Below are 23678 nucleotides of genomic sequence, written 5' to 3'. Positions count from 1 at the left end.
CTGCTGCAATAAAATATCACAAATTTAGTGGTGTAATGTTAGAAATTTATTGTCTGTAGACCAGAAATCCAAGATCAAGGTGTTGATAGGGTTGGTTCCTTTTGAAGGCTATGAGGGAGAAGCTGTTCCAGACCTCTCCCCAAATTTCTGGTGGTTTCTGGCAGTCTTTGGCATTCCTTACGTTGTAGAAGCATCATCATAATCTCTGTCTTCATCTTCACATGACATTCTCCATGTGTGCATGTCTGTGTAAAGATATCAGTCATACTGAATCCGAGGCCCACCCTAATGATCTCTTCTTGATTTACTTATATCTGCAACATCCCTGTTTCTAAATAAGGCCTCTTTCTGAGGTACTTGGGGTTTGGACTTCAACATGTCAATTTGAGGGGGGTACATAATTCAACCAATAACCACTGTGGACACATTGCCTTATGTAAATTAGCTTTAAATCAGGAACCAAGAGTTACCAGTTTATGTAGGTGGATGTCCTATAGTCCTTGTGACTAGAGTGCTCTTAATGTCTGAGAAGGGACACAGTAACAGAATTAGACTTTAGACCAGGATTTAAATAATTGTGCTCTCATATATATAGCTTTAAATAGAATTAAGATATCTTCATAAATATACATTTTCACTCAGGGCAGGACTGATCATCTGAAGTTATGTTCTCTGCCAAGAGGAGTTAGAAAAGAGAAAAACAGGCAAGAGGGTTTGACCTGTAAAACATGTTATGTTGGGTTTGACCTGTAAAACAGAGGTTGGCAAATTGGAACCCACCAAACCAGACCAAATCTGGCTTGCTGTTGCTTTGTAAATAAAGTTTTATTGAAACTCAGTCATGTTCAATTGTTTACATTTTTATCTCTGGCTGCTTCTGTACTATAGTGCAATTGTAATTGGATAGTCAGGCCCGAGATGACATGTTCTGCGAAGTCTGTATTTACTCTCTGGCCCTTTGGAGACTTAAATTTCATCTTTGGGGGTGGGGGCAGTTAACGAATTGGAAAGAGATGATCGTGGCAGAATTCTGTGAATGGCATTGACTAAGTCATGTTCTGTGATTGGTGGTTTTTGGAAACTAAATTACTTCAGGAAGTGGTTTGACTTACATATATTGTGAAGTGATTTCCATAAGAAGTTTAGTCAACATCCATCATCTCATATTTTTCAATAAAAAGAAAAAGCAAAAAAAAAATTTTTTTCTTGTGATGAGAACTCTTTTAAGCATTTTCATATATATCATACAGCATAATAATATGTATTAACTGTAGTCATCATGTTGTACATTACGCTTCTAGTACTTACTTATTCTTACAACTAGAAGTTTGTACCTTTCAACTACCTTCTTCCAATTCCCCTCCACCTCCACCTCTATAACTATAAGTCTGTTTCTTTTTTACAGAACATTTTTTTAACAAATCTTTTTCTGAAAGTTGCAATTTTTTGTTACTTTATTATACTATTTTACTAAAATTCCTCATTGTAAGCTCATATGGTATTTTCCTTTGTCTGAGTTACTTAAGATACACCCTCAAGGTTCATCCATATGGTTGCAAATGGTAGGATTTACCATTTTTTATGGCTAAATATTCCGTTGCATATGTACCATAACTCTTTATCCATTCATCCATTGACGGACACTCAGGTTGTTTCCATGTCTTGAGAATTGTAAATAATGCTACAGTGAATGTGGGGGTATAGATGTCTTCTCAAGTTGCTGTTTTTATTTCCTTTGGATATATTCCCAGAAGTGAAATTACTGGGTCATGTGGTAATTCTGTTTTTAATTTTTTGAGGGGCCTCCAAACTATTTGCCATAGTGGGCGGCACCAGTTTATAATCCCCACCAGTAGTGCCCTGGGATCCCCTTTTCTCCACATCCTTGCTGGCATTTATCTCTTGTTCTTTTGATGATGGCCATTCTAAAATGAATGAGGTGATGTCATATTGTGGTTTTGATATCCATTTCCCTAATGACTAGTGCACTGTTATTTTTTTATGTAGGCCAGAAGTTATGATGACCCTCAAAATGGGGAATGTAGGGATCCCTGAGTGGCTTAGTCAGTTGAGTATCCATCTTCATTTTGGCTCAGGTCATGATCTCACAGTCGTGTGATGAAGCCCCTTGTTGGGCTCTGTGCTTAAGATTCTCTCCCTCCCTCCCCTACCCCTGCTTGCACATGCACACATGCTCTCTTTCTCTGCAAAATAAATAAAATCTTTTAAATGGAGAATGTAACACGGTACAGTTTATAATGCTTTATAAAGTGAGTATTTATCCAAGTTGAGGAAATAAAGTTGAAATAAATGAAACATGTGAATTAAACTTTAGAAAATTATGCTTTACTATCATTGATAGGTTCTTCAGCCACTTCAGCAGCGATTCTTAAGAGTGATAAATCAAGAAAACTTTCAGCAGATGTGTCAACAAGAGGAAGTCAAGCAGGAAATCACCGCCACACTGGAGGCCCTTTGTGGCATTGCTGAGGCTACCCAGATTGACAATGTAGCAATTCTTTTTAATTTTTTGATGGACTTCCTTACCAATTGCATTGGATTGATGGAAGTTTACAAAAATACCCCAGAGACTGTCAATCTCATAATAGAAGTTTTTGTTGAAGTTGCACATAAACAGATATGCTATCTTGGAGAGGTAAGTGCTTTCTAATTTTATCCCTTTAGGATTAGAACTCCTTAAAGTATAAAAAAATAACAGATACTTTACTTTAAATTCAATGAATACTATCTGAAATATTTTTGTGCCTCCAAAAGAGTTTTCAAAAAGACTTCAGAATTTTCCAGAAGAACTCAGAATTCAGAGGAAGGCTTATTGAAGGAATATAAATTACTGACCTAATACTGTTAGTAATAAGTAATTTTTTTATATAATATGTTATTCTATCAAACTCATCCAAATGAGGAATATTTGATAATAGTAGAAAATTTAATCAGTTTCTGTCTGTTGAAACTCTAAAGCTTAAAATTTTAAGTGGCAATTTGTGTCTTTACTTTATAAATCAGATGGATATTTAGACACTGAATTCTTTTACAATAAGTAAGCAAAGATGCATTTTTTAATCCTTTTTAGAAATTATTTGGAAAGCTGTTTTAAAACTGTCTTAAAGGAATATATTTGTAATTGCCTGCAGATTAGTATAAATCTTGTTTTAAACCTTTTCATAATGGGTTCCTGATTTGTACATTTTTTTGTTAGATCAAAGGCACCTGCTCAAAAGTTAGATTTTATTTTATAAATATTATAAATGTAGTCACAGATGCATGACTGAGAGGGCAGGCCATTGCCATTTATTCTGATGTTTAAGACCACTGTTTGGTACTCTCTGCTTTTGCAAGTTAAACAGTGTTAAATCTCAAAATAATAAATGTTATATAAGAAGTTGAAACAGCAAAAGTACAGCAATTCTGCTGCCAAAATATTATTATCTTTCTAGTATGTGTTATGAAGTGAACAACAACAACAAAGGATGTCAGATTTTGTTAGAAACTGCTAATTTTGAAAATACAACTACAATCTTTAATATATGCTTTTTCATTTTCTTAATGTTTTATAATAGTTTAAAACAAGTATTTGAGCTACTCTTGGGATTCAGAGTAAATTTATTCGATTATAGTTTCTTTTAGGGCTTATATTTTTTCCCAACTAAGTTCTTCTTAGTAGTGTAATTTATGCACATTCTCTTACAGTCCAAAGCTATGAACCTATATGAAGCCTGCCTTACTTTGCTGCAAGTATATTCTAAGAATAACTTAGGGCGACAAAGAATAGATGTTACAGCGGAGGAAGAGCAATACCAAGACCTGCTTCTCATTATGGAACTTCTTACTAACCTTCTGTCAAAAGAATTCATAGATTTCAGTGATACAGGTAAGCTGCAGTGTAATGGTTTTTTTTTTTTTTTTTTTTTTTAAGATTTTATTTATTTATTTGACAGACAGAGATCACAAGTAGGCAGAGAGGCAGACAGAGAGAGAGGTGGAGGCAGGGTCCCTGCTGAGCAGAGAGCCCGATGCGGGGCTCGATCCCAGGACCCTGGGATCATGACCCGAGCTGAAGGCAGAGGCTTAACCCACTGAGCCACCCAGGCGCCCCCAGTATAATGGTTTTAAACTTTGTTTTTATTGTCTTTTTTTAAAGCAAAGGAATATTTTTAAGTGAAATTTTATGAGAAAATTCAGTTTATAAAATCATGAAAGTCAGTCTCTTTGGTTGAAGCAAAGGGGTAGGACCAACATCTCTTCCTGCTTGGCTCTTCCCTTATAAGAATAGTAGTAATATCTTGTGTTTATCAGGTTCTTAAAAATGCCAAGCACTGTTTATATCACAAAGGCAAGAAATAAGTATCATTGTTATACTCATTTTGTTGATGAGGAAACAGGCACAGAGAAAGTCATGTCATTTCCCCCAGATCAATAGCTAGTAAGTTTTTGGACTGGGATTCACATCCTAGCATCTGAATGGGATGCCAGAGGCCAGTCTTTTCTGAGGTATGCTTTATTTATTTATTTTTTAAGATTTTATTTATTTGAGAGGGAGAGAGTGTCTGTGTGACTGAACATGAGCAGGGGTGAAGGGGGGCAGAGGTAGAAGACAACTTCCCACTGAGCAGGGAGCCTGATGTGGGGCTTAATCCCAGGACCCTGGGATCATGATCTGAGCCGAAGACAGCTGCTTAACCGACTGAGCCACACCAGTACTCTGGAGTTACATTTATTGACCAAATCACTCCCTTGTGTCTTCTGAGGTAGCTATCAGCCAAAATTGTAGCACTTTCCAGATTGCAGCTTGGTTTAGAATCCTTGTTGGGATGAGTAAAACTGAATTCTGGAGCTTTGAGGCCACACTTGGAAGACTTAACTTAGGTGCTCACAGACAGCCTGACCTTGGGGAAGTTAATTAGCCTTCTTCATTTCTTCTGCTAAAATGGGTACGCAATAAATGCTTTTTGAAGTGTCTTCAAAAGCTACAAAGTATCATGGTGCCTAGCATTGTTCCCGGCAATCAGAAGGTAAAAGAAAGTTATTACAGGCAAGAACTTCTTTACTAATTGAAACATCACTTATTTACATAGTTTTCCTTCACTTGCCTCTTAACCCACTGCCAACCTTGCCTTAAAACCCAAGGGATCTTGTTTTCTTAGAGAAAAATGAATCTTGTCTAGGGCCTTCTTTCATACTTTGTGCAGACATTCACAGTAGTGGACACTTCTGACATCCTTGTAAGAGTCTCTTTCTGAGTTGGGTGCTGTGACATTCCACTTTAACCCAGTACTTGAGATTCTTCCTTCTCTGTTTCCTTTATTGATTTATTTTCCTTATTCCCTGAACAGTAGTTTTTTGTGATGTCTGCCCCTACCCTAAGCACTACTAGTTTTACAGTCCAGAGGGTTTACTCTCCTTCACAGTTAATAAGGGGTATCTCGGAAAGAAGCACCGTCCTGCACTTCCCCTCAGTGAATTCTTTCTATACCAAAGCCTCAGCTGCCCCTCTGTTTCTAGGCCCAGCCTCTCACCAAGTGTCGTTCCCATGTTTTCTGATTTGTTCAGGTTGAAGCTTCTCCATCCAAGAGTTCTTAACCTTTTCTAGAGCACATGTTCCTTTAAAATCTGAAGTAGTTACTGAGCCTTTCCCTTAAAAAGTGTATGTTATATCAGCCTCAGAGCTTTACCGAAGGTTAATAGTTGGTTGTGAACTCTTAGGAACTCAGGTGTAGACTTTCCAGGGCTATAAAGACCTAGGTCAAGAACCCTGTACTCTGAGGAGTCTTACTCAAAGTTAAGAGCTTGTATTAAAAGGGATGGGAGGGCTGTTAAAGGTTGTGGAGAGGGAAAAGGCATCCCAGTTAACAGATTGTGGTGCAGTCTGTCATTCTAAGAACACATTCTATAGATGAATGGCAGATTTTCACAACAAAAAGTCAGATGAAAAGAAATAGCATTAGCTGATAAAATAGGTGGCAGAAAGGAAAGTGATATTTTAAGTATTTATTTTAAAAATAAATATAATTGAGATAAAATAGAAAATACTTTAAATATTATGAAATACAACTTATATTGTAAGTGGGAGATTAAAAGCGTAAGTGGAAATGGGCTTCTGCTCTATATTCTTGAATCCTTAGGAGAACTTGTGGCTGGAGAGCTGTGTCCCACCAAGCACAAGGCAAGATGTTTTATACAGCCCTGAGAGCCCTATCTTTTAGGAGCAAGCCCTGGGAGTTGAGTGGGAGCTTGAGGATCAGCTTCCCAAGGCTCCAGAGCAGGCACAGGTTTCCTGCTAGATGCAGTCGAGGTTCACCAGTACCTGGCTTCAGAACATGCCATTTTTCCACCTGGAAAGGAGACTCCTAGGGAAGAAGGTCACAGGCTGGAAAAAGTCATTTTTAAGTAGAAATGCCTTTTTTTTTTTTTTTTTTTTTATTTATTTGACAGAGAGATCACAAGTAGGCAGAGAGGCAGGCAGAGAGAGAGAGGGGAAGCGGGCTTCTTGCTGAGCAGAGAGCCCGATGTGGGGCTCGATCCCAGGACCCTGAGATCATAACCCTGGCCGAAGGCAGAGGTTTAACCTGCTGAGCCACCCAGGTGCCCCAGAAATGCTTTTTTTTTTTTTTTTTAACCTGACTTTACCTTTTTTGTTTGTTATACAAGTATTTGCACTTAGTAGAAAAACTTTGAAGTGTAGAGATAGAAAAATCACCTATTCTTTGACATAATCTAGAGTCAGATATAAATGGCATTGTGGTCATTGCCCTTCTGGTTATTTTGTACAATTTTGTGATCATACTCTAAATATAATTTTATATTCTGCCTTTTTTGTTAATGTGTTGTTAGCCTTTTCCTTGTCATTAAGATTTTTCATGGTTTTTCATGGCTGCATGGTATTCCACATTTTGGAATTTAACCTGATTTCCCTAATACTGGACATTTGGAATATGTATGATTTTGCTCTTATAACTGGTATGCAGCAATCGCTTCTGTGGACAAATCTCTTTCTGAATTTCTGATTATATCTTTAGTACATACAGTGCTCAATAGGCTTTTAATGAATTACTTTTGAAGGTAACTGTTACACTGTATCCTCACCAACATTTAAATGTATTAACATTTAAAAGTCTCTTTTTAATGAATCAGAAGTAGTATCTTTTAAAAACTTGGATTGTTTCATAAATGAGTAGAATGAACTGGGTTTTTTTTTTTAACTTTTTAAAAAGATTTTATTTGTTTGTTTGAGAGAGTGTGAGTCTCAGAGCATAAGCAGGGGAGAGGGGTGGAGGGAGAGGTAGAAGCAGACTCCACCCTGAGCAGGGAGCCCAGTGTGGTGCTCTATCCCACGACCCTGGGATCACTACCTGAGCCAAAGGTAGACACTTAACCGCTTGAGGCACCCAGGCACCCGAATGAACTATTTTTCACTGGGTTTATGGTTTTGTTAGGTGTTTGTGGATTTTGCTCACTCACTTATTTAGGTCTTAGGAGGATTCTTAATTTATATGCGTTTTTTTTATAGATTAAGGATAATAACCCTTTTTCATATCACTAGTTATTTTTGACTGCTTTTTTTTTCATGTAACATTTTAATTTGTTTTCCCCCATAGCTTTATAGCATAGAAAAATTACGTACACGTAGGAGATAAAATAAGTATTACTGTGGAAATTGTTTAAGTTACGGTATAGTGTGTCAGTGGAATAGGTTTTACTTTACTTTTATCATTGTAGAATAATAACATAAACACAGAATATCCTCATATCCTCATCAAGTATTCAGAGATCTTAAAAAGTAAAATATAAAAGGATGACCCAGGGCAAAAGTAGGATAGAATATATCTAATTCTATTGGCTTATTGATGTTGCATTTCTAAGACAGCTTTTTTTTTTTTTTCCCCATAGATGAAGTGTTCAGAGGACATGAGCCAGGGCAAGCAGCAAACAGGTCTGTGTCTGCAGCTGATGTTGTTTTATATGGAGTGAACCTAATTCTGCCTCTGATGTCACAGGATCTTTTGAAGGTAATTGAAGACAGTGAATGTGAACATCCAAAGTGTATACGTTTGTAGTTAAGATGTTTTAGACAAGAACACACCTGATTTAATGAAGGGGGTATAAGTACCTGCTTATCTGTTAAGTACACACGAAAACTAGAATTTTAAGTTCCTATTGTGTGTCATTCACACTCCTGTATGCAGCTCAATGTGCAGTTTATGTCCTCATTTAATCATGGCCCAGAATCCTGCATTCACTGATGATTAGTGACAGAAAAAAATGGTTCTTTTAGAAACTTAGTTCTAATGTTGGCAGTTCTGATTCCCTCATCATTTGTCATTAGACAACTTAAGTTGTATGTTTGGGTGTATTCCACTGATACTTTTGAACATTATTCTCAGATGTGAGGGATTGAGCTATAGAAGGCATTTTCTATCCACCCCATGTAGAAGTGGGATGGTAAAAAACCAAGACTACCACAGTTTTTAAATTTGTGTACGTTCTGATAACCTCGTGTCTTGGTTTCAGCAGTCAATATCGGTGGTGATGATTCTGCCTTTTCTTCTTCCTTTAAGTACCACAGGGGAGGAGAGTCTCTTTTGTGAGTTGTCATAGAGGGTAAAGGTGAAGACAAAGATGTGGATGGGAAGGAAGTGGGAAGTGTGTGCATGTGCGCATGTTTGGAGCTCACACAAGGTGGAGTGGGAGAGGAAAAAAGAAGTCAGTCATGGGAAGGAAGAAGATAGAGGTTGAGAAGTGGTTGAAAGTTGGGGTTTAAGAATAGGAGGTTCTGCCAGATTCCCGCAGAGAATTCCCACATACTTCTTTCCTTGAGAAATGATTTTAGGAGAGGATTCTGAAGCCCTGTTAGCCACGTATTCACGTAGCTACCAGTAGTAGGGGGATGTTTAGTAAGCTCTGTATATTGCTTTTCTTTTAGAATTTTTGGTTTGGTTTTGAGAGTTTTTTCTCATCAAATAGACTGTTAAACAGTTAGATGTGTATTAAGTGTACATTGCCTGCTTTTTACTTCAGTTTCCAGGACTGTCAGCCAACTTTTGGAAGTGTGAAGGAGTGAATGTTCTATTCTATACATAATCTTAACAATTTCTATTTCTCTAACATGCTGGAATGCAAATAAACACATTTGCAAAAGGGTTTTAATCATAGGTCATTTAATAATTTGAAATTTGGCTGTTTTGTCTACTTTTCAAGGTAAAGAGGCGATCTGCAGTTGGCTGTAGCTTTTATTAACTGTCCAGAAGATAATTGTTCCTACTATGTATTACTTTTGTATACTAAAATATTCCCTTTATTATAATTTATTTTTACATTTAATTTGGTCTTCATGTTTTCTATATCTTGAGTATGTTTTCAAACTTTAAGTTTGTCGGTTATTACTTTATTTACTGCATTAATGAATATAGAAATTAGATACCAGTAAGCATCTAAATAATATTTCTTTTTCAGTTTCCAACCCTTTGTAATCAGTACTACAAATTAATCACGTTTATCTGTGAGATTTTTCCTGAAAAAATACCACAGCTTCCTGAAGATCTTTTTAAAAGTCTGATGTACTCTTTAGAACTAGGAATGACTTCATATCCTTTAATTGAGCGTCATTATCATTTGTCACTTGGGGAAAAAGATCTTACCTAAAGAAGTTTTTTGAATTTGTGTTTTTAAAAAAGTTTCTTTTGTGTTTTAGTTTTATTTCTTTAGAAAGCAGTCATCTCTCTAACTACCTTAGTTCTGTGTTTCTTTTGTTAGTTTGCCTCACCTTGTTCTCCTTTCACAGATCCCACAGGTGTTTGGTGCCTGATCCTGAAGTCACTCTTTTCGTTAAGAGCCCCAATTAGTGCCTTCAGCTCAGGTTATGATCTCAGGGTCCTGGGATCGAGTCCCACATCGGGCTCTCTGATCAGCAGGGAGCCTGCCTCCTCCTCCTGTCTCTCTCTGCCTACTTGTGATCTGTCATATAAAAAAAAAAAAAAGAAAGAAAGAAACAAAAAAAAAAGAGCCCCAATTAGTAATGTCATATATTGTTGCTAAGTCTCTGATCTTAGCTACCGGATAGTAGAGAAAAATAAGTTGTGTAATATCAGTTGTGTCCTCTTGATCAGAAACACTAGAAATCTATAGTCCAACTCCCATTCAGAACCACTGGAAACTTTTTCTCACATAATGGTGTATAGACATACTGCACACTAACCTATCCCTTACCTGTATTCAGTCCTAGAATTTGCTAATAGCTATAACTTTTTAATCTTTAATAAGTCAAATATATCTAGTTTGTTCCTTGACCTTCATGATCAGAATGAGTTCGGAGGTTTGCCAGCTTTGCCTGGAAGCTTTGACACCGTTAGCTGAACAGTGTGCTAAAGCACAAGAAACAGATTCACCTCTTTTTTTAGCAACACGGCACTTTCTTAAGGTAAGATGTTTGGGTGGCCTGTCGTGAAACCATCTGCTTTAATAATTATGGTCAGTGCATGTAAATCTTCATTCAAATGAGGAAATGCTTACATCATTCATAAAGCAGGAAATCATTACTTTTGTTCACTGTGTTTTCTAGCTATAATTCCCTGAATACATTATTCTCTGCTATTATTGTGTGTTCTTGAAAATTAGAGTGGTTAAAAGTAACAGGGAATTTGGTCATTTGATGATTTCGTTTATCACAGCAAGGGGTAACAACCCCTTATGGTTGGATTTTTAAAAAACTTTAATTTTCAGGTTTATTTAATAAATAAGAACAACTACCATCCCTCTTTTTTTGGAATGGGACGGGCTGGAAGACTGTATGATAATCATATATTTTTATTTAGATGTTTTATGTTGTGTACTTTCAGCTGGTTTTTGATATGCTGGTTTTGCAAAAGCACAACACAGAGATGACCACTGCAGCCGGTGAAGCTTTCTACACATTGGTGTGCTTGCATCAGGTACTGGACACAAGTGTTTTCATGGGACTCTGCTCATTTTTTTAGCAAGGAGGTTATTCATACAGAGAGTGGGCCTTTAATACTTGTAGTTCTTAGAGAATCTGTGACTCATTGCTTCCGTTCTGTTTCGGTGAGGCTGCATTTCTTTATTTCCTTGTCACTTCTGGCTTTCTGTGTTTATTTGACAGTCTGTTTGTCAGTTAATAAGGACTTCTTTTCCTTTCTCCACTGTTGTGAATCATCCTTTGCATTGATTGCTGCCCTAAAGCTTTTCCTTAAACAAGTGCTAGAAACCAGGAATCAGCCTGAACGAATAGTAGTGACATGGTTTTTGTTCTTGAGGAACTCACAGTACAAGGGAGACCAGATGAGTAAGACCGTGGACCCAGAGGAGTCTGCCTTAGGAAAGCATGGAAATCAGCAGTGTATATTTTCTGTCACCGTATTCAAAGTGTATTACTTCATATTACACTATGGAAAAGAATATATTGTTTCATTTTATTTTGTTCAGCCTTTAAAGACTCTGAAGTACTCATTCACTGGGGGTTAAGTTACGCTAGCTCACCTGTCCCTTCCCTATTCCGGTATTCCAGTATTCCAGTATTCCAATATTTCAGTCCCTTCCCTAGTCCCTTCAGGTATATGAGAAAAACCATATTGGGTCATCAGCTGCCTTAGTTACCCAACACTCCTTTCCCCTTTTTTGGTCTCCCCACCCCTGCCACCAAACACATGTAAACGTCCCTCATGACTAAGTGATTTACTTTTTTTTTTATTATTATTATTATTACAAAAAGGCTTTGGCTTTTTTTTTTCCTTCCTTGTTTAGAGTCCATAGTATTTGCTGCGAGTGGCACTTGGAGTCTGATTTTATTTACCTGTTTAATAAAGATAGGATTTTGAGGCCTTTCATGTTACTTAAAGACTCCCTATAGACTTCCTATGGGACCTGCACCCCAAGCTGAAGTTATTCTGGGACTTCAGGTCTTGTGTTCTGTAGGTACTACTTTCTGCAGATGGTGCCCAACTCAGGTCTGTGGCCTTTTGCTGTCATCTTACTTCCTTATTGCTTACTAGGAGGTTAGGTGTCTTTTCCCTGTAGATATAAGCCATTGCATTTTAGCTGCCTTTAAAAAAAATTTTACACATTGTAGAAAGGAGAGCAGGGCTTTAGGTTTGGCTAATATAAAATCTTGCTGGGTCTGGCCCTAGAGGGGCTATCATTTAGGGAAATGATTTGAGTTTATACTTACTCCTCTGTGAGAGGTCTGTTCCTTGGATAGAGCATTTCAGGTGGCCATCCTGGTTCATGCTTGTAGGTCAAGGATGGCTACGCTGCCTTACTCTTCTTTTCCAAACGTAATTAACATTTCATTTCACCATTTGGTCTATCATGATATCCCAAGGAGCTAATGAAAAGTAGTGTCAGATCCACTTTCTTTTTTCAAGAGAGCTTATCTTGAAAAGCTGTTTTGTTTGAATGTCCCTTAACCCCACACCTACTCCTCTATATAAGGCTTTATTATAGAGGGCATTAGAAACAGAATCTCTACACATACACCCCCACCCCACTCCCATGTTCCTGTGTTTCTTATGCTCTTTCTCCCAGAGCCATTGGGTCCATTACTGGTTTGGAGCTACATTTGCTCAGAGTGTCCTGCTTCCATCTTGAGAAAGGACTGAAATACAGTCCTCCCACTATGCCACCTCCTTACAAACAACAACTGTCTGCCTTTGTGTGACTCTGCTGTTCTCAGAACTGAGTCGACAGGATGTCTATATAAACCTCTGGAAAACTGTTGAAAGTCGGGTTGCAGACTTAGGTTATATATAAAATGTAAAATAAATATGAAAAATGTGCTTGGAAAACAAAAGAGGAACACAACAGCGTTGGTAATTGCATGACTTCTGGAGCCAAGCAGCCTGGATTCTTGCTGTAAAAGCAGTGCAGTCAAAAAAGGGGAGGGGATGCAGTGCAGTCTTGGACATATTACTTATATCACTGTATGTAAGAACTTCATCTGTGGAACAGAAGTATAAACAGTACCTACCTCATAGGATTGTTATAAAAAGTGAGTTTTGAATGTAAATGACTGGAACAGTACTTGAAATATAAACTTTCAGTAAATGTTAACTGTTAAAAAGAGTTGTCATGATCATTTCACGATGTATTCAAATATGGAATTATTATGTACAATAACTAATATAATGTTATATGACAGTTATACTTTAATATAAGAGAAAAGATCTGTTATACCCTACCTTTCAGAATCCCACAAAGCAGCACCTGATGTGATCTATTGTGTGACATTTGAGGAAGATAAATGTTCTTATGTGTACTTTATCTCTTCAATAGGCTGAATACTCTGAATTGGTTGAAACATTACTGTCAAGTCAACAAGACCCAGTTATTTACCAGAGATTAGCAGATGCCTTCAACAAACTCACTGCAAGCAGCACTCCTCCTACGCTGGATCGGAAGCAGAAGATGGCCTTCCTAAAGAGTTTAGAAGAATTTATGGCAAATGTTGGTGGTCTCCTTTGTGTAAAATAAACAACAAAACTTTATGCATAATTTAGATCTTTCTGCAAAGTGCACTGAATTGCTAAAAGCTGACTTGAGTCTTGTCCTGTTCTTCAGTTCCTTGGCCATTTTGGATTTCGGAGAGCCTGAAAGTTTGATATTTAATGCAGCGAAACAGGAGAGGTCACTTTGAATCAGCTTCTGCTGTTGGGTGTTAGCCACAATATGTCATATATGTCTTGTAGATTTTGAATGGTGATTTAGGATTTTCAGTTCCATATATGTGCAAACATATGGCACCATGAAATGCATATTCAGTGCCTTTCCCCCCTTATCAAAACATTAGGTGGCTAGCCAAAGTTTAGAATTTTTGTTAAATTAAATATTAGATGGACATATGCTCCCTGTTATTTCTCAAAATGTTGTCCATAGATCACCTGCATCACTCAAGGAGCTGGTTGAAAAGGTAGTTCTTGGGTCCAACTGTAGATCCTCAGTCATAATTTCTGTGTGTTGGGCCTTGGATTCTTCATCTTAATAAGCCCCTCCCCTCTGCCACCCCAAAAGTTTTGAATCAATGCAAAAGACATTGGAAACTCCTAAGAGGTTTTGTGCTTTCAGACTTTTCCTCCCTTTGATGATAAGGTTTATAATTGAGCAGGAAGAAGACACACCGGGTGTTTGTTGGCTTCTTGTAGCACACGCTCTCGCTCTTTTTTGTAACATCCCTGGTGTCGCAGGTTTTGTATAATGCAGGTCTCTAATCATACTCTGATGCCTGAACTTAAGGAGGAAAATATATGTATATTTTTGTTCCATAAAAAGAACTTTAGGAACTGTAGCCATTTCATTGCCTTAATTTTAAGAAGAAAATACAAAAAAGAGCAGATTTGTTTTAGTAAGAAATCAAGTCTTGATGCTTCAGAGTTGGTTTAGGGTGTTAGCTGCTATGAACCTGGTGCCCTTTTGATTGTGTATTTATGTGGGTTTATGAGTGAAATGAAAGGCTCATTCATTTGTAGTCTAACTTTTTGAGTATGTATCTCTTCAGCCATGTAGCCCTGGCTAATAATCTACTCTGAATGGCTTGCTTAAGCAATAACTATTTTAAAGGATGTGAATTATTGATTCATACAGACTATTATACATTGGGGCATTAGGGGCAATAATTATGCTAGAGTGGACATTCTCCTCATTTCACAGGAGCCATGTAAATTTAATTTAAGAGATTAAAAAATTCCTATTTAGATCCTCTAGTTTGACTTTTCTAATCAGGACTTTTGTACTGCTGCCATGCTCCACTTAATTCTATGTGTCAGCTTAAATTATGGAAATGAAAGCTAATTTATAAACTGCAGACATATGAAACTCTGCCCACTTCAGTGTCAGAAATCCCACAGCACAGTGATAGAGGACTGTGGTGCAGGCGCACTCTGCAGCTGTGCTTCCAAGGGGTGGGCTTTCTCCTTCTGTGTTCTTGGACACGCTCAACTGTCCTTCAAATGTGGTGTTGATATTTGAATTGCATATAGTATATGCACCTTCACATGAGATGCTGTGCAAAACTTTGTATAACTCTGTGCTACTAACAGTTATAGTTAACAAAACTGGAGCATCGAAATTAAACACCCACCCTGTGCATGTGACATTAGACACGAGTGAATGCAAAGCCTAGGGCCATAACTTTGTAAGGAACATTACTCTTAATTCGATCACTGTTAAGTAACAACTGAGGTGGAGCAAAAATATCTTAAAAGACAGGTAGGAAAAAACTAACATCACTCCTCATGAAATATACATACTATATTTTTAAAAACACTTCGAACAAGTGCATTTATTTTTAATTTCTTCTTTTCTCCCCTTAACGTGAAGTCTGATGTGGCAGTGTTTTTGGTGTTTTATGTTTCCCAGCTCCCTAATGCTTTCTCAGTAGTTGTGAGCTGTAGGTATCTGTGTGTTAAGTAATATAGTCCCTTTGCCAAAGGATGCTGAAATACGCACCTGACTGGGTGGGTCTGCTGGCCATGACAAAACTATGATCAGATTGTTAAAAGTAAAGATGAGTAGGAAAGAAATGACTTGTTAAATAAAAAGCATCAGTATTTAATAACTTTTCTATAGACAGAAATGTATCTGCTGAATTGGCCCAGATGTTATTACAATACTGCAATTTCATTAGATCAGTTTCAGTTAAAGTGAGATTTACTTCATATTGGACCAAATGATACTTCAGTATCTCCAGAATGTTGTTTAGTGGCAAACGGGAAAAACAGCCACCACCATTTTCTAGGTAATGGGGGTGCAACTTTAATTGTAATGGCTAAGACTTCTTTCAGGGTGTTTGTGTATGTTTGCCTGGTTGAATATTTGCTTAGTTTGGGTCTTTTGTTTTACTTTGTCCATTTTTGTCTTTGGCTGTGTTTCCTGGCTCTAGTTTTGAGGGTTTTTTGTTTTAATGCTCTTGGTCCAGTGGATGTCAAGAACATTGGCTTAATTCCAGTAAATTGGTTCATATTATTAAACTAAGTTGTTAAAAAGAGTTTTAAAAACAAAAACATTATTTTTGCCCCCCTTTTATATGTTCAATGGACACTGTTGAAGATACGATTTTTAGAATTTTGTGTTTTACAAAATTTCTGTTGTTCATATGTAGTATCCTTTAACTTACAGTTTTCAGTTCATTCTTTATTTGACTTATTTCTGTTTTTATTTTCCTTTCCCATTTGTTTCCCAAAGTCATAGTCTCTACAGAGTCCCACGGCACAATCACTAGGGACTTGGTCCTTTCACAATTTGTATCCATGTAACAGCACCTGTAACTGTGTTCTTGTAGTTCTGTTAAAAGGATTAGTTTGTCTTTACAGTCCTTCTGGATAGGTGGCTGCCTGGGTAGGTAAACTATTTGGCAGTATTTGACAGTGTCCTTCTCAACACATTTATCCCGGTCTTTCTGCCTTGCTGTCTCTTAATCTCTTGGAAGACAGGGGGAGCATGTTAACATCACTGCATTGAGTTTTTTTGTCTGGTATAAAGTATGACATGTTAAAAAAAAATCTTTGCAATATTTTTCAAATTTTAAGAATTTAGTCTTATTTCATTGTAAACCATGTATCTAATTATATTACATTGCTCTGTTCAGATATGATGGTTACATGTTTTTTTTTTTTAGTTTTCACTTCACAACCAAGCATCTCTATTATTATAACTTCTCCCCAGCCAGCAATATTTAACACTCCCCTTATAGTCTTTGATTGAATTTTCTCTTTTACCAAGATATCAAATCTTTGTCTTTCTAATGTCACCATATTTCCCATTTCAGTTAATACTTATATGAATCCCTCAAGTATTGAAGAGAACTAGCTTTCAGTTTCAAGGATTTCAGGTTTGAGTATCCTAGTATTCACTGTCAGTTGAACCCTTAAAAAACCCTTTTAAAACAGTTTTAATTGTTTCTGTTTGCCACTTCCATCATTAGGGGTGGTTGTCATTAGACCTTATAAGTTAGCTGTCTCTGACAGATAATTATCATTATTGGTTCCTGAATAAAATATTAACTGTTAAAGCAGAAGGAACCTCAGAACTTCTTAGTGTTTGTGTTTTTTTTTAAACAGAATAAGGAACTGACTTGATGTAAGTTTTTTAACATAATTTTCTATAAATTCTTCTACAAAACAGCATAGCTGATTTGAGGATATAATAATGTTTTAAATTATTTTGAAATGCAAGTGGGTATTCTCTGATTTGGTAAAACACTACATTTAAGAATTCTTCAAAAGTTGATTTTCTGAAATTAAAAAATGTCCAAATTAGGTATGTTGCTGAGCTCAAATTAATTTGAAGTACCCTGGTGAACACTGAACTTTAAATACTTAAATTTAGATGTGAGAAATATGAAATATTCCTCATTGATGATAATGGGAACCCATAACATACTTAGCCAAAGAATATATTTGGTTCAGGTAAAGATAGAAACCTAATAATGGGCATCCATTCTTTTTTTAAAGAGGATGGATGAAGTAATCTGTTTCTGGCCTGTAACTCTCTCTACTTTGGATAGACTGAAATATTCCACAACCGCTTCAGTGGTGTTTGGGAGGTGCAGCTGGCACGTTAGACTTCTGAGACTCACACAAAAAACCATCTTTATCCACCTCACCCACTGGGGTTTGCGCTTCATTTATTCCCAGGCCTTTCCACCAGTAGAGAGAATTAGTTGTTTCTTTTTCAATCTATATGCTTAGGCCTCTTAGCTATTAGGAGCTGTCAGATGTGTACTAATAGCATATTTTCCTAACCTGAAATTAAAAATACTGCATCTACACCATGTACCTGATGGGGATCTGACCTCAAGTGTGTTCTGAGCCTAGGCTTCCTGGCGTGGTGTCTTTTTTACCACATAAGATTATGACAGATTGCAAATACTGGTATTATGATTTGGTTCTCTGTACAAAGAAAGAAGCTCCATGCAGTGAGTTTGTGGTTTAATGGTCACAGAGTGTTAGCACTGCTACCATTCAGCACGTGTAAAATTTTTTAAATTTATAAATATTAAAATTTTAAACTTACACTAAGACTTTTCAGTTTTTTTAAGAAACCCAGGGATGAGTATACTGTTTAAATATTTACCTCTATTAACATTACTGAAGGTATAAAGTTGCATTTAATTTTTCAAAAGATGCTACAGTATGATTTTAGGAAATAAATCAAGGCTATGTATTGAGCCAGTTACAAGCTGAATATCAAATTGATAAAATTTTATTTGTATTTTTAAAATCCATAAATGGGAGTTAAATGTGTCTTTTCACTAAATATTTTTATTACATTTTTGTTTTGACCATGTGTGATTTGTTCATGGGTATTTAGCTGGACTGTTTTATGAAGCTTATTGAAATGGTGCTAGTTCATTTACAATCATAGGATGTTTGACACTGGGAACATTACACAGTCGTAAGATAATTTTGAATAAAAAACATGAGACATATCTGTATAGATAAAAATTTGCATTACCTTTTGGGAAAACACCCCAACCCTAATAGAATATTCAGAATTCAGAAAGAAAAAGTTTTTTTTTATATTCTGTAATATTGAGCATATTTATTTTTTTATTTCACTTCACAGTCTTACAAACATTTCCAGAGTTATTAGTCAAGTCACTGGATTTGGGCATATTTGTAGTAAATATTATTAGTAGTTTGGGTCATTCTTTCTGGGCTTTCAGGGAAAGTGGAGAATTACCATCCTGTTCTGTGTTAGACTTAACAGACTTTCACCCTTTCTCCAATCTTAAGTCCTGTAAACATGTGCGGTGGAAAGTTAATTTTTTTTAAGAAAAGCAAATGCTTGAAATATATTGATTTTAAACTTGATTTTGCTTTGAATATTCATTGATTTATTACGGTATTTCTTAGATTATGTTGAAATTTGGTTCTACTCCAAGGGTAGATAAAGAAAAAGCAGGTTGTTTAAGGGACAGAGTAAGTAGAGTACATGTTGAGTTTTTGTTTCACCCTCTTTCATTATTAAGGAGGGACGTTAGGCACAGACTAATCACCTGTCATTTGAAGAGAGCCATAGGTGATATTTAAGGTCTCATATACAAAAATTAGTTTTAAAAAAATTCATCTTTAATGGTTCTCTCTAAAAATACAGTCATTTGTGAATAATGCCTCTGGTGCATTAATTAGATTATGTTACATTTTTGTTTGTGTTTTAAGCACAGCTTCTCAGATTGGGTCTTTTGCATTCTTTGTAATCTCAAATGGCCATTCAGTTTGACTTTCTTTTAAAACTAAGTGGAAGCAAAAACATGTTCAGTGAAACTAATGAGAAAACCTTTGGCTCAGAAGTTCCATACAGTACTAATAGCAGCATTATGTCTCACCTCCTATTGACTTCTTTCCGGGTAAATTATTTTTAACGACTAGCATGACTATGAACAGAGGTAAGTCACTGATGATTCCTGGAGTTGAAGAATGAAAAAACTGAAGTGAAGTGCACTTAAATAGGGATGTGCTAAATATTCTTTCCATAGTAGTCAGTGGTTTTAAGTTTTGATGGTTTTCGTGTCCGTTTACTTTGCCAGGTGAATCTTCAAATATTCCTGTTAGTAAGCTAAGATCTTAGGCTGCAATACTCATTTGTACATCTGCTTATAACTGTATTGCCCTGGATGGTCCTTTCTGAGGACTCACCTGGTAAAGCCTTTTGAACTGATACAGTACAGGGGAGAGGCAGAGAGACTTAGATTCAATTCCTAACTAAGCTATTTAGGGTTTATATTAATTTCCATGGGCCTATCACTTATATCATAAGACTATACGTGTTGTTAATTCTTCCCAAAGGAAAAATTTTAAACATCGTAATGGATATAATAGTAGATGCTCAGCAGATTCCATTATATTTAAAGATTATTTCCAAGAACACATTTTGATCAATAAATGTGTCCTAATACAAAGTCTAATACCTGATTGTCATTAATTACTTTCACATACTGTGACACCTACACATCAATAAAATGTGACCTTCTAGCCCTAGCCAAACCACCATGTTGATACTTGGATAGAGTTCACCATAGTACTTTTTCTTTTTTATATGATAAAATCGATTAATTTAAGTCAGTGGTTTCATTTCTGTTGAATATCCAGCTTCTGTTCCTTCAACAGTAACAATCCTAAAGTGATTCCTAAAGTAAGTTTCACGAATCACTAATTCTTTATGACTTAGTGTTATCAAATAAATTGGAAAAATAAACCAAGTGGGGTTTTTTGTTTTGTTTTGTTTTGTTTTTTTGGTTGGATTTTTGTTTTTACTATGTGAAGCTAAAGCTTTACTACACTAATGCACATTGGAAACTCTAGAAGGTCTTAAAGAGATTTTCTTCAGCTTATTTAATGGTTTCTTCTCAAAGCATCTTACGGGACTAGAATTCTAGTGAACATCCTTTGCAATATGCTTAGGTTGAATAATCTGGTGATACAGTACTTGATGAATGGAAGAAAAAAGACTGTGTTCTTGTAATTATGGGTAATTACTAGTTATTTTTTAGAAAGGGAAAAACGAAGCTAAAGTTCATCTTACGAAACATTTTCAAAGTAATCTTCATTCCTTTTATGTACCATTTCTGAAGAGTAGCAAGATGAACGAAAACAATTTCTGAATACACAAAGGAGTAATTCCTGGATTGAAACTGATTTGAAAGCATCTTTCAAGTCTAGTTTAACTTGACAGATAATCTTCACTTTACTTCAATAATAAATTGCCTTTGATGTTTTACATTTCTTAATGATTTTCAAAAACCATTAAATTACAATGCAAACATTTCACCAGGAAAATTCTGATCTTCATGCAGTAGAGACGTGCTGTCTGAGCAGTCAGCACTCTTGGTGAAGGTACAATTATGAACTTCCTGACATTTAGGTCACTTTATTTATAAAAATAACATGTAGCCGTACACATCACATGAAGCTACCTTGTGTCTCACACGTTATGAAAGCAATTGAAACTTTGAAAGCTTAAAAAGATGTTTCTTTTTCTTTTTTTAAAAGATTTTATTTATGACAGAGATAGCAAGAGAGAGAACACAAGCACAGGGGAGCTGGAGAGGAAGAAGCAGGCTCCCACTGAGCAGAGAGCTTGATATGGCACTGGATCCCAGAATGCTGGGATCATGACCTGAGTCGAGGTCACTTAATGACTGAGCCACTCAGGAGCCCCTAAAAAGATGTTTCAAACCAAAAGTAATTTGCTTTAGCATAAATTTTCTGATAATTTACAAGCCAAGGCAGTCTCATATGTATGGACACTACCTCTGTAAAAATGTACTGCCATAAAAGTTGGTTATTGTTTCCTGGCTCATGTTACTGATTTCCTTTAGTTTTATATATTTTCTTTACATCCTCTTTGCTAAGTTACATCTGATTTTGAAATACTTAGTAGATTTGTCTTAAATTCGAAGCATTCAAAGTAAATAAAGCATGTTACAGACCTGCAAATAGTACTTAAAATTATGATACTCAACAAAGTTGTAAACCTCTTTTATGAACTACTGAATGTCATCATTTGGCAGCTGAGCAATTCATTTATATCCTCATCCCCCCAAAAAAGGACTTAAAGTTATTCAGAAAATACGTAACTTAGCAAGATCATAAAATTGGTGAAGGTAGGAACGTAACATTGATTGCCTTGGGGAATGGAAAAGTAAAGTATCTCCCTTGAGTTTCGGTGACAGTGAAGCTGGAAGGGAACCTCTCTTACACTATGTTATGTGGTAGGTACTGTATGCTAGATGTCTTACATATTGAAGGCACTCAACTCTGAAGGCTCTGAAGGACTCCTGGCAGGTCAGCTGACCAAAAAGTATCTATCATTTTCATGGATAATGTTGCCTCATAATTACATTGTTCGTCAAATTAGTAGCGGGTCTTATTTCAGCATATCATTCACCAATCAGATCTTGCGCTCATTTATATCTCTTGCATTCTATAGCTAACCCCCAAATGAAAAATGCCTCTAATTCTGTCAATATTACAAAGCCTCAATTTTATGTCTTAATGCCTCTATTTTTTTTTTAATTCCTGTATTAAGACTGGGTAAACTAGACAGAGGTTTGAATTTAATATTTGTAAAACGGACATCTAGCTTCAAGTGCAAAATAAACTACCTGGAATACGTTTAATTTGAAGGGAATCTAAAACCTTAAATTTGTCTATTGCCACCATTCTTAGATGTAATTTATAAGCTAGAGAAACGAGAGGAAACAGTTCCCATCAAGAGTCAGCACTTGTCTCTTAGAGCGGGACTTTGAAGGCCTGGAGGAAACTGCGTTCACCCGCCTTCCGGAAGCGCCCTCGGGCGGAAGGCTGTGCGCAAGCACGAATGCAGCACGGCCCGGCCCCGCCCACTGTCCTCTCATGAAGTGACTGCGCACGCGTGGCTTGTGAGTGGAAAATCCCGGGTGCCAAGGTGGGGTGGTTTCGCGCTGTTCGGCGGCTTCGGAATCAATTGTGGTTCTTTTTCTCTTGTGACCCTTTCTCCAGTGCAGTGAAGGAGGGGGGATTTCAATTAGTGGTGTCTGGGGATGGCTGCCGAGCTGAGAGGGGAACCTGGTTGCTGTTGTATGAGACCCGGCCTCGTGGGCCCCGGCCCGGGAAGGTCCGCACTGCTGGGTTTAGGCGGTCCAGGTGCGGGGAAGAGTCAACCCCCAGGCCAGGGCAGCACGAGAACGCCCCTCCGATCAGAAACGGAACTGGGGCCTACTGCCATTTACTTCTTTGTCCCGGACGTTCAAGCCTCCACACCTGTCTTCTGGGGCCTTGGAGGCAGGTCTTCTGCTGGGCGCGGGGTGTTAAGTGGCGTAGACCAGGCCCCAGCTCCCCAGGGCAGGCGGGGACACGGGAAACTTAGCGGTACCAAAAGTACTAAGGGTAGTAGCGTCTCCTACAGGGATCATAGTAAGGGACCTAGCTGGGATGGGGACAGTTTCCAGGGGAAAGGGAGGATGTATTAGATCAGGATATCTTGATGGGGTTGTGATTTCGTGGAGGTACACAAAGCAATTCATCGTGTTGTACGTTTATGATCTGTATTAAACTGTAGGTAAATTTTACCTTTTTTAAAGTTAATTTCTTAAAATAACAGGATAAATAGAATTTTAGAAAATGAGAGGGAAGAAAGCGTCTTAGGCAGGGTAACTACGTATACAAAGATGAAAATGAAAGATTCTGACCCTTTTCTGACAGTAAATGGGATTAAGGATAGAGTCGTAGGGCAATATGCAAAACTATTTAGGAAACATCTAGGCCATTCTTACCCATTTTCAGAGGGAGCCTTACAGACTACCTCAGATTTCCCTTCCCTTCCTCCACACCCCCTACCCATTTACTCAGGCTCTGAGATGAGCCCTAAACCTAGGGGTTTTTCTTAGTGCTCTTTCCACTGAATCACGCTGCCTCGACTAAAATAACTTGCAGACGGCAGTATGATACTGTGTGAATTTATACAGTGGGGGAGGGAGTGGCTTGCTTTAGTAAATTTAATATATGGAAATTAAATTTTATATATTTGAAGTGTAATTGGATTTACACATTACTTTTTAGGATTACATTAGTTACATTGAGTTAAATACTATTTAAAGAAATAGAAAGTAACCACAGTCCATTAGGAACCTGCTAATCCCTACTGATGCTCTAAGTTAATGTGTCCAGCCCTTTGTT

General features: G+C 37.0%; 2 protein-coding genes across 8 annotated transcripts in view; both read left to right on the top strand.

Moving 5' to 3' along the window:
* The window catches only part of XPO4 (exportin 4), a 125558-nt gene extending 107110 nt beyond the window's left edge, over positions 1 to 18448 (top strand). For all 4 annotated transcript variants that reach the window (XM_047722876.1, XM_047722880.1, XM_047722877.1 and 1 more), the window contains 7 exons: positions 2363 to 2656; positions 3709 to 3889; positions 7906 to 8024; positions 9469 to 9599; positions 10315 to 10432; positions 10851 to 10943; positions 13300 to 18448. In XM_047722876.1, the coding sequence (XP_047578832.1) occupies positions 2363 to 2656; positions 3709 to 3889; positions 7906 to 8024; positions 9469 to 9599; positions 10315 to 10432; positions 10851 to 10943; positions 13300 to 13497 (1134 nt within the window). In that variant the 3' untranslated portion in view covers positions 13498 to 18448. The remainder of the gene's footprint in view (positions 1 to 2362; positions 2657 to 3708; positions 3890 to 7905; positions 8025 to 9468; positions 9600 to 10314; positions 10433 to 10850; positions 10944 to 13299) is intronic.
* Positions 18449 to 22309: 3861 nt separating this feature from the next.
* Positions 22310 to 23678, top strand: part of EEF1AKMT1 (EEF1A lysine methyltransferase 1) — a 28423-nt gene continuing 27054 nt past the window's right edge. For 3 of the 4 annotated variants that reach the window (XM_047722873.1, XM_047722871.1, XM_047722867.1), the window contains exon 1: positions 22322 to 22428. The gene's annotated coding sequence lies outside the window, so the exon portion shown is untranslated. Of the gene's footprint in view, positions 22429 to 23678 lie in introns of all 4 variants that reach the window. The other variant, XM_047722868.1, reaches the window with a different exon arrangement.

Source organism: Lutra lutra, chromosome 3, assembly GCF_902655055.1.
Source record: "Lutra lutra chromosome 3, mLutLut1.2, whole genome shotgun sequence".
NCBI lineage: Eukaryota > Metazoa > Chordata > Mammalia > Carnivora > Mustelidae > Lutra > Lutra lutra.
Note: the sequence above shows the minus strand (reverse complement) of the source record. Positions and strands in the feature narration are given on the sequence as shown.